At 29.1% G+C, this 12,184-nt stretch overlaps 1 protein-coding gene across 1 annotated transcript in view; it reads right to left on the bottom strand.

The window, feature by feature from the left end:
• LOC113401936 (uncharacterized) overlaps positions 1 to 10,725 on the bottom strand; it is a 44,997-nt gene extending 34,272 nt beyond the window's left edge. Inside the window, exons 1-9 of the mRNA XM_026642016.2 lie at positions 10,566 to 10,725; positions 3,774 to 3,818; positions 3,220 to 3,338; positions 2,720 to 2,853; positions 2,153 to 2,294; positions 1,510 to 1,662; positions 816 to 1,029; positions 517 to 628; positions 100 to 264 (exon numbers count right to left, since the gene is read on the bottom strand). Of these exons, the coding sequence (XP_026497801.2) occupies positions 100 to 264; positions 517 to 628; positions 816 to 1,029; positions 1,510 to 1,662; positions 2,153 to 2,294; positions 2,720 to 2,853; positions 3,220 to 3,338; positions 3,774 to 3,818; positions 10,566 to 10,623 (1,142 nt within the window). The 5' untranslated portion in view covers positions 10,624 to 10,725. The remainder of the gene's footprint in view (positions 1 to 99; positions 265 to 516; positions 629 to 815; positions 1,030 to 1,509; positions 1,663 to 2,152; positions 2,295 to 2,719; positions 2,854 to 3,219; positions 3,339 to 3,773; positions 3,819 to 10,565) is intronic.
• Between the last annotated feature and the right edge of the window lie 1,459 nt (positions 10,726 to 12,184).

Raw genomic sequence — 12,184 nt, 5'->3', positions numbered from 1 at the left:
CCGCGGCACGAGTTTATTAGATCTTAACTATGGTATGTTTAGGTGTATAGTGGATGCGTGTGGTGGAGTGGTGTCGCTCAGTGGTGTGGGGGTACTGACGCAGCGGCGGGGCAGGCGCTGGGCGCGCGCGCCAGCAGCTGCGCCAGCGCGGGGTGGTGCAGCTGCCGCGCGGCGCGCACGAGGCGGCCCCACAGCCCCACGGTCGAGCCGCTGTCCATGTTCTCATCGACTGTCCGTACTTCGTCGTCCGAGCTAGGCTTGACCCTGCGAATTTTATTTCACATGTGGTGGGTCTGTTACTTGACCGTGAGGATTTTTTAAACTCCTTAGAGTGTCCCCGTTTCAAGAAAACTTAAAGCTAACTTAAAAAATAAGTTGATATTTAGGTATTATTACACATGTTTCTCTAGTTAGTTTAATCCTTAAAACGGTAACAGTCTTCTGAAATTTTTTAACTGAAAATACAATTTTTATTATTTCATTAGAAAATATTACATATATATGTATATAACTCACAAACACAGTAGTTTTAGCACGTCTCTGGCCGATTTCAGTTCGCCGGTGTCAGATCTCCCGTACGGCGAGTGGTGGTGGAGAATATTGGACCGTTTCTGAATAGCAGCCCAGGCTGTAATATAGAACGGTATAAAAATAATTACAAAAAAATAAACTACGAGAATCAAAAAACATTTGTCATTACAGAAGGTATTTCCAAGTTCGAAGCATTAATTATGGCAGATGATATTTTTTATCTTGGCTCATTTTATCTTCCACCTACTTATTTGACATAAAAAAGGAAATAAAAAAATCTTTACCTTTATTTTCAGTGTACATGTATTCTGAGCCCGTTTTATTAATTTCCTCCTTAAGAACTAAGTCTTGTAAGACCGTGGTCATGGCTCCGGAGTTCTTTCCCGAGAAAGGCTCGAAGAGGTGGCGTTCGCGACAGCTCACTGATTTGTAAATGTTGTGGTCCACGGATATACGACATTTGCTTTCGGATTTTAGAACTGGCCAAGTTTGAAATTTCTGTAAAGGTTATCTCAAGCATTTTTACTCAGTAACAATTGTAAGATAAATTAAAAAATAAATAGCATAAATAGCGCAATTAATTTAGGCTTGGATATAGAAGAATTAATTTTCTTTAAAAGGAATATGTTGTTTTTTTTTCAACACAAATTTACAAATACAAGTTATATAAAATGTACTCTTGACTTGGTGGCAGGCTTTTGTGGTAGCCTATCTCTAGATAGGAACCATCCACTCATCATATATACTACTGCCAAACAGCAATACTAAGTTAACAATATTGTTCTGTTCCGTTTTGAAGGATGAGTGAGCTAGTGTACCTACATTCACAAGGGACATAACATCTTAGTTCCCAAAGGGGTGCATTGGCGATATGAGGATTGATTAATATTTCTTACAGTACCAACGTCTATGGGCAGTGATGAGGTGGCCCATTTGCTAGCCTGACTATATACATAACATAAAAATTAAAAAACTCACACTTTGAAAATCATATCGCACAGTCTGTAATATTGACATGTACTTGTATCTGTCTGTACATTGGGAGAGGTCACGTGTCTTCACCAGTATGAGGCTGGTGTTCTCCTGTCCTCGGACAACATAGTCCACATTGCATGTGCCATGGATGTCTTGCTGGAATGTAAATACTTAAAGTGAATTTTTGTGCACAACTGGAGACAAATTTAAAGGTCAAGCAGCATAATTTTTATAATGTTTTGAGGAAAATTCTTTTTAAATTTTATTTTTCAGCATAGTGCATTTATAGTTTTTTTTTAATAAATATCAAAAATATAAATGTATATTTTATTAATTCAATAATTACTTTAATTTTACACAAAATATTAACTAATATTTTAAATACATATATCATTATTAATATTATTCATTAATTATCATTGTACTGTTTGGTAATATAAAACTTTTTTTGTCAAATATGTTGTAATCATAATAATGGACCTTGTGGCTTTTAATTTTAAATATCGTAGAGCTGACTGCTTTGCAATGTTAGAAACAGAAAATATAATGTATGAGTTTATAAATTAAACAAGAAATATAAAGATAGATCTGTCTAGTTTTTTTTTAATTTTGCAATATTTGACTTAAATAAAAGATACTGCCTTACTTCAACTCCTTTAAAGTTGATGTCAAATCTTTTCATGCTGTTCTGAAAAAGAGATAGAATTGCTCTTTTGAAGTTGAGGACCCAATCCTCTTCAGCGTCATCCGGACAGATCTCAGAAATGATTCCATCATGGAAAGAAAACCTGTTTTGATGAAAATTATTTTTTGTTTTAATATTTGTACTATGTCGCACATTCATTTACATAATTATATTTATATATTTATAATAATACAATTACATTTTAAGTCAGAATTTGACGTAAATTCAAAAAATATATTTAATTTACAAAACATTTTTTTGATTATATGGAGTAAAACTAAAAACTTTAAATAATAAAGTTATTAGCTATGGTGGCCCAATGGCTAGAATAAATGTCTCTATTAATCGAAGATTGTCAGGGAAGTTAAATTTATTATAGTATTTTAAATCATATTTTTCAAGCGAGATAAATATTGTTAAAATGAAAGCATAATTTGAATGAAATTCTGCTACATGTGTAGCTTCCAAAGTACATTGAAGAATTGTTTAGATGCTTTAAATTAATCCATTGATTATTAGGACTGTTACCTAAGGTCATGTGATGAAACAGACTGCTTGAACTTTTCAGCTCTTTCAATTGGATAATTCTCATCTTGATCAAGAATTGTGACTCCACTCAAACGCAGGAGTCCTTCACAGGGCTTAATGAATTGAACTATAGCCTGAAACAATTTGATTTTTATATAAAACTAGCTGCTGCTAACTACTAACTGCTACCTGTGTGGAATTCAGTTTATCTACAAATTTATCTCATTGAAGGTTAAAAACTAAGTAGTAAGGCTTGCTTCTTACCAAATTTCATCAACATTGATTCAGTGGTTAAACCATGAAATTGTAACAGACAGAGTTATTTTCGCATTTATTATATTAATATAGATGTTTTTGTTTCTAAGTATTTTAACCAAATTGGAACATAATTGGAATTTAATTTGAATTCAATTGTTTTAAAAAGGATTTTTTTTAAATATTAAATATAAACGATATTAAGAGTTATGTAAAAGGGTTTATTGGTATTTAAATTGACTTACACCAGACGTTATATTCAGTGCCGAGCGATTATTGCTTGAACCAGCAAAATAAGTCTCCACATTAACTTTGTATTCATAGTTGTATATAATTGGTGTTAAGTATTTAAATTTCTCAGCATCTGCAAAAATATATTAATAAGTATACATATTTAATAAGTTTTAAATACAAATTGTTGAATATAATATTAATGATTACAAAATATGAGATAGAAAAGACTCTCCATGAGTTTTTTTTATAATGTCTATACAAACAAATTTTCATCGGATATATTTATAGAATAGCACCTACTCCAATATTTTATGACCCGGTTACGAGATTGGGAATAGTTTGTTTACAAAATATAGAACAGCTGATTACTTTCAATTTCATTTTGACATATAATGTCAAATATGTCAAAAAAAACGGAAAGTACTAACAGAATAAAATGCGAACTATTTAGTACTATAGAAGAATGATCTCTCTTTAATAATAATTGGAATATTTGTATAATTAATTCGTTAATTAGTAATTTTTATTCTTTTTACACTTAATTTTTGCAATACCAATTACTTACGTGCACATGTTGGTGGTCCGCAAATGTATGGATCCTTTAACGAATCTGTAATCAAAATATTTGTTATATGGGAAGTTTTTAAAATACAATATTAAATTAAGAATTAGATTTTCTTTCAATTATGAAGTTGTTGTTTATACATATTATAGTTACTATAATATTATTAAGTTAATCTAAGTACAAATTTAAATGTAGTTAAAGTCCTAAATGCGATGTATGTGCAGTAGAGGGCATATAAGAGTAAACATTTTGTTAAAACGACTTAAGGACGGCTTGAAATTTTTGTATATAAACAAACCAGAAGTACGACGACTAGGGCACGGAGGTTAAATTTATGGCGATATTTTTAGTTGATTTTTTTTATATTAATTTGTTAATTGCAATTAATCGCACTTACGTTTTAATTTTTTGTTTTATTAATTACGAGATATTATGGAAAAAAACCAAGCCAACCAAAGCCTTTTAATTATCATTTTGCCTGCATCTGTTTTATTTTTTCGTTACTGTCGTTTAGATAAACATTACATTAGATGTTATAGAAATGGTTAATATTTATTTTAGCTATTTTGATGTTTTTATAAGGATACACGATATTTTTTATAATTATTAGAAATCATACATACATATCTCTAGTTAGAAGACATTGTTATAGGAGACTTATATTGACTCAGGCTGCAATTTATTGTTCTTATAAGGTTCGAAAAAGGAAAATGTTTATTCAGAGTTGCAGAAAATTAACCTTCCAACTTTATGTAGGAGAAACGAAATGGTTTTCCGTTTTCTATACTAAAACTCCGGAGATCCTTATCTCACCCTTGTCACAGAGGATCAGTTTGGTGTTAGTTACTCGAGTGAAAGGATAACTGTTACGCAACGTTACTCAAAAACACAGGATACATACGTTTAGCACAGGATTATGTTTCGTCGAGTTGGGATTGTTAGCTGTAAGCTAATGATGAATTATAAAAATATATTTTGTTGTTGATTAAATGATGTTGAATTATACGCCAATAATAAAATAAACTACGTTTAAAAATATTAAGGTATTTAAAATTGCAAGGGATTAAAAAAAAACAAACAAATTAATCGTTGTGCTTAATATAATATTTATTAGGGTTATAATTAATCTTATGTTTTGTAAATTGATGTTTGAAAATTAATTAATGCGTGTATCTCGTATGTAGATAATCATATTTTGACTTTGCGGTAACGAGTTTTAGAATCATAATTATATTTATGTCAGTAAAACGAGCTTCAGCGACTATAATATTTATATTTTTGTAAAAGTAGAGATTTTAATTGTATAGCATGACTGATGAATTATACGCATACATATATATAGCTAAGTGCCATTAGTATTATGAGTTAAATATCAATTGTAAGTTTATATATTAATTATTATTATTGTAAAAGTTCCGATAATCACCGATTTTTACTTGTGTTTGTTCGGTTAAAAATATAAATTTAAACATTTTTCGTATAAAAAAATACAACTCTTCTAAATTTAAAAATAAAATGATTAATTCCTTTCAATGTCGTCGGGATCATTAAAATTATTATTCCTTATCTTGATGTCGTACTGAATTTATTCTATTTATAGTTTTATTCTTGTAAGGTTTAGGTTTTATTACAAATTCAAAATATATAAGCTTAATACACACATAATTTTATATAATTTGTACTAAAAAGAAAAAGTACATACAATAAAGATGACGTACATTCATAAACAACAAAACAAAGAATCAGTTGTTTTAATTAGGTCAAATTGTATGTTATATATTAATAAGGAATACATATTAATTATGTAGGTACATTTATAGGTATTATTTTTGAGATTTTTTTTTACCGCTCCTAGTTTTTACTAATGTAAAGGTTTCATGATTATTTATCAGGGAACAGAGCTTACAGTTATCTATACCTACCTATTTAATTGTCTATGGGATTATTTTACCATTTAACAGTATGGCTAAGGGCTATACTGTATGTGGATAGGATTTATTTCGGATGACCGTTTTATCCGAAATTTCGGTCTAAGCTAGAATAATCTCATCGTCTTTATGAGCAAAATAATATTAAATACAGATTTATAACATTTATCCAATACTTATACTTATTTGTTAGATAGGTACAGATGGTACCTATCTATCAAATAAGTATTAAATTATATTTGTTAGTATGCACGTCGATAATTTGAAATGGAGTCTTCGTCAGTGAACTATGATGTAACTAGATCTATAGTCTGATAAAATGGACATTGACAAACGAGACTTTAAAAATAAAACTTTATTTTAAGTAGAGTATAAAATGGAATTAACAATAATTATAAAAATTAGTGGGCGACCGCGAAACTTTGCGTTTATTCAAAAGTTTTTTTAGTAATTTCGAAACCTATGATAGATTTCTTTTTTTTCATTTAATGGTAACTGAAAGTCACTCATCTACATTTGGCGCCAAAATGATGAATCCTTATTTAAATTAAATTTTTAATGTCGAACATTATACATTAGTTAAGTTAGGATTGGAGTATGTCGATAACAATTCACTTTAATTTTGTTTACATTTTTATTTTTTTTCTTATTGTCTAACCGACCAGTATCGTTTTACGCTCTCTAAAATTAATTATTTTTTTAAATTGTAACAATTTAGTAAATTGCAATCAATAATCCTCTTTATTTTTCTGCACATCTACGGCTGGAGCTCAAAATGAGACAATAACCGATTTTTTTATGTGCAGCTATCGTCCCATAATCACTAGGACAAAAATCGGCTTACGCCACGGCTTGAGGCAACAAAATATATTTGAAGTATACATAACTAATAGAATAAATAATCTTAAGTTCTTAATTTACTAAATTTAAAAACATATTGTAAGCAAATGATAATAATTTGTAATATTATAATTTATCGTATTAATTACTTTATATTACGAATCAATAATTATTTTTGTCGACTGGATTCGAAAGTTAATTTTGTTAATCGCCTTATGACCTAACCTAAGATTTTATTATCTGTGGAAAAAAGCGAATTAGTTTAGGCGGGCTTTTAAAAAAATTGACAATTGATTGGAAAAAAAATGGCGTGTGTTTTATAGCCGATCACAAAGATAAATGTAAATCGTAAATTGTTGAAATAACGGTTAAGTGTGACTTTTTAATATATAATTAAAGCAATTTAAACTATAGTAAGATGTTATCTTACAATATTATGAAAAAACTAAATTTTTTTGGTGATTAATAGATTGCCGATGTGATCTCACTGGCTTCTATTAGATGAGAATATTATAATAATTAGACATTATGATGCAATATTTTAACATTTAAAGTAAACAATATTTAAACTAATAACAATGTAGGTTTATTGTTATCATAAAATTGATAGGAACATTAGGAATACATTACCATAATGTCAGTGACAAAAATATGTGAATCACTTATTTTATACAACACAATTAAATTAGGTAGGTACATATTTAACATAATTATTAAATTAATATTTATAGTAAATATTTCTGTTAAATTTATTAAGTATTTTTTTTTTCTTTTGTTAGTCTCACCTATCTATGTATACTCTATTCCAACCATAACAGGAAAAAAGCCAAATAAACAACATTTGACACCAAATTAACGGGATATTATTGGTCGAGAGCTTGATTAGTCTATGACATGGATTTGCAAAAAAAATGTAGTTTTGAACGTCGACGGAACTGTTATCGGAATTTAAGAAGTAAAATTAAAGTGGAAATAAGTGGTTAAGTGCAATAGTGTTGTATTATAAATAAAGATGTACATATTTTCCGTTCCGCATATACATATTCCATGTTCTACTAAATTATACATGTGAAATATTTTGGTTTCTTTTCTATTCATCAGCGAAGCACCCGATTGATGTGATGTTGATGATAGTCCCGATAGAAATAAGTTAAATAAAATTAACCAAAAAGAAATCAAACCAGCTGACTTTAACGTGAATTTTTACGTAATTTAGAATGAGGAATAAATATCGCGCAAATAGGTCTCTCAATCCATACACAATCTTATATTAATGTGCCCTTAGATAAGTATGTTTTTTTTAACGTGCAATGTTTATTAGTGAGATAAGGTCAAATCTTGCAAAATGAATTAGAAACACTTCGACTTCGGAGTTTAAATTTTAAATGTTGATTCGATTCCGGAGATAAAGAATTTTTATAGTAAGTATTACCAGATTCTACACCGATAATTGGCTCAATGGTCAACTACATTGTAAAGAAATATATATTATATATATACTATAATGTTCTACATACAATCTATGACTAGTCCTTTTACAATTAAAAATACTTCTCAAATATTTTATTTTCTGAGTACTTATTAAATTTATTTTATGTTACTTGGTGGTAAGGCTTTGAGCAATCCCGTCTGGGTAGGTATCTCTGACTCATCATAAATTCTACCGCCAAACAGCAATACCAAGCTAACAATATTGTTCTGTTACAGTTTGAAGGGTGCATGTCTATATGCAATGGTTAGCACTTACCATCAGGTAGTCCATTTGCCATAATATTTATAATAAATAAATCGTAGACTAGCCCTAAAAAGCATAAGTTACTTTTTTATATTTGTATAAGATTGAGATTTTCTTCTTTAAGTAAATAAAAATACAAACGTTAGAAAATTCAAATTTTGTAAGTGACATTACGTAAGAACACTGAATATAACATAGATGGAGAATTTTTCGCTCTATCGATCTGTATATTTGAAACTTTGATATATCTTAAAATGAAAGACGTGAGGATACTTTGTGTCGTGTAGGTTTTAGATACGTTTTAGGTTATAACATTATTGTATTATTTTACAGCGTTGTATGTATCTGAAATTGGTTTGGGTATAATTCATCATGCCGAATATCATTTTATTAAATGACTCATATGAATGAATGAATGAATAATAAATGTCAGAAAACAACTCGATACTCTCCATGTACATTGTAATTTTCAGTTACATTAAAAAAAAAAAACTTGTGTCACAAATCAAATGCCAAACAATTTGAACATCGAAAATGAAATAAAACGTTCAAAAGTGATCAGAATTTTATATATACACATATTGAATAGAATAAAAAAAATATATGAATGGTAGCGTAAGCACTGCACATCGTAAAAATATGAATACCTTGTGCCGTCGTATGGAAATCCTTGTTGAATGTGGAATGATTGAGTATTGAAATCCGTCGACACGGAATAATCACCCTACCGGCATCGAGGAATTGAGAAATAACAATACAATACGGAGCGGTTTGTACAAATCGGCAATAGTTCTTGCTCATGGCTTTTTTCATACTTTTTCACAAATACGACCAAAACAATTTTCAAATCGAAAATTTATAGTTGTTTTACAAAGAGTGTTAGTATCGATGTCTGTAGAGTAAGTTAATAAGTTACAAAACTTTAAAAACGTTTTTTTTTAAATTCATATATTGTACGAATACTTTTTTTTTGTTGTCAGCAATCAAAGTAAATGTATTTCAGCTTGATCGCTTCGGTGGTTTCAAAAGGTTTACCCAAAAAAATTAAAAAAAAGAAAGCAGAGTAGGTAGAAATTATTCCTATACATATAAATAAATAATTATAATAATTTTAATGTAATCTTATATGATTATATAAGATTACATTAAAATTAAAATAACGTCGGTACCTATACGTAATACGTAAGTGAAATAAAATGGTTTAATTTCATAAAACAACAATAAAATACTTATAAAGTTAAGGGAAAAGTAGATGAACAAAAAATGCATTACATTTAAATGAGAATTAATGGCACTAAATGTTTTGACAAGTACCAGCGCACAAATAAATAAATTAATAGCATACTCCACGTGCATAATAGATGTCCGTTTAACCTAATTACTGGATAATTATCAATATCTCGTAATATTTGCACCGGATATAGGATGAACTATGAGCATGTTTGTAATTAAAACTTATTACGATATAAATAACATATTAATTCGTAATCTTAATTTTTTCTTAGAATCGGTAAATTGTTTGACATCTAAATCGTTTGCTTTTTTTTTAGTTCAACCTGCAAATATATTACTTAATTATTTTTAAGAAGTTTTGAAAAGTTTATATTATAACATTTTACTAAACTACTTTTAATTTTTAATAAGACAATTTTTGGGACGTACCTATATTAATTATATTATACTATATTAATTATAGTACCTATATTAATTAATATACCATTTGACTAAACTACGTTTCATTTTTGATAATTTATTTAAAAGTGTTTGTTTCTGACATTTCGTTTCGTTGAATAATTTTTCGGTGAATTTAAAATGCATTTAAATTATGTATTAAAAAAGGAGAGTTATATTTAAGTAATGGTATTTCTAATTAATATTATTGAAGCTTCGATTTTCAAGTTGTGTGGTGCAATATTTTTGCTGAAAACAATTAAAGTTAACAACGTAATAAAATTTTATACTATTCCATTGTAGCGATGTCTATTTTTTTATTTTATTATTTTTACCGGTTTTGTAGTGATCTTATCCAAATAATAAACCAAAAAGGAATAATCTATACGTACTTCAATTTTTTTTTTAATATTGCATAAGACGTATATCTGCAAAGTCATTATAACTTTTTCAGGTTTTTATTAATGTATTACTTTATAAGAGTAAATATATAGTACGAATACATTTATACAAAAATCATAAACATGTGGTCCAATATCCCTTAGATTGTCTATAGTCATTACACTAAATATATACATACATAATAATGAAAAAATTATAATATAAAAGATAACATACTCCCCGATGCACGTACACTTGCAACGCACAGACACACAAATATCACACACCAATTCATTTTGTCGGTCACAAATCAAACCATTATTCAGCTTCGCGTACCGCACGTCACTCTTCAAATGACGAAAATCTCATTGAGTATCGAGGGTCGTCGTAGGGTCAAAGTAAACACTATTATCGCTCATTTATCATAACGGAACACGCATTTTGTTGGATAGAATTTTATAATTTGTAATGAATATTGTCTGTAAACATCAATGATCGCACTGCTAGGGATCTGACGGGACGTTGACGGAAATACTGGATCGTGTTGCGTTCAATGTAATTTGATAAACGGTTTGTCTTTGGATGCATTTATTTTGTTTGTTTGTCAGCTAAATAATGTCATCGGGTAGGTTGGAGAAATGTTGTGAACATGTCATGATGTGTTTAAATGTATATACCTATTTGATAACGTTTTTTTACCATTGAGTAATTATTTTAATAGATAATTAGTTATGTTTAATGATAAGCTTTTTATCCAGTGTCTTATTAACTTCATCTTTGGAAGGTTTTTATCAATTTTTGGAATAACATATGACAAATCTTGACGTTTTGAGATATATTTTAATTCGAATTAATGGTGTGTTCTTAATATGAAAAGATACATGGTCCATCAGAATAGACGGTCACCACGGTCTTTAATGTTGGAATGATGGCCAACGGTTGGTGGATATTTGCTACTATCAACTGTCTATCACGTACTTTCCACGTGGTATCGTATTTTGTTTTTGTGTTTTTTTTCTTCGTATGGAATATTTATGATTTAAAGCGATTGTTATTTGTATTTACTATATACAAACTCTTTATATATAATATATTTGTTCACCAGGTGTGAACAGATTTCGTTGAATCTGTTCACACCTGGTGCATCTTCAACACGCTATCAAAAGTACCTTGTTTGGTTATCAATAACTAGTCATCATAATAATTCTTTGTATGCGATTGTCAATGTAACATAAATGTACAAATGAACACTAGCTTTACTCCTCGGTTAAACTTGTTTCTAACGTAATGCTATTATTATTGTCTGTGTTATTATCCGACTGTTTTTTTTTGTTTTGTTTGTCTCTGTTAATTGATCACTAACCATCGTGGGCCATTAGTTAATCTGCTGAACTATATTAAATAAAACTAAAAGAAATCTATTCTAATTTATTCCGGCTTTATATTGATAGTCGTAGATCCCGCGCTTCAGAATAATTTGTATGATTAATAAGGGGGTGGGTATACGTCATTGTTTGTCCTTGCTTTACCGGAAACTTCATACACTGTAATTGCGGAGAAAAGTGTTACGTCCCACAAAATGTTCCCGTACATCGGTACGGGAACATATCGATATTAGGCGACAGAGCAACGATCACCATCGACGTAAAAATCGTTAAATAATATTCAGCAAAAGTAAACCGAAGGTTCCCTTAGTATTGTGTTACTTAATATTCCAATGTAAATAAAAAAATCTTCGTATCGATAGCTTAGGAAAAAAAAGCTAATCATAAAACAGACTGTATTTTTCATATTTATATCTGTTACTTCTAATTATGTTACTTTTGGAAATTAAGAATATATACTAAGTATAATGT

Source organism: Vanessa tameamea, chromosome 23 (assembly GCF_037043105.1).
Source record: "Vanessa tameamea isolate UH-Manoa-2023 chromosome 23, ilVanTame1 primary haplotype, whole genome shotgun sequence".
Taxonomy (NCBI): domain Eukaryota; kingdom Metazoa; phylum Arthropoda; class Insecta; order Lepidoptera; family Nymphalidae; genus Vanessa; species Vanessa tameamea.
This window is presented reverse-complemented; position numbering and strand designations above follow the sequence as displayed.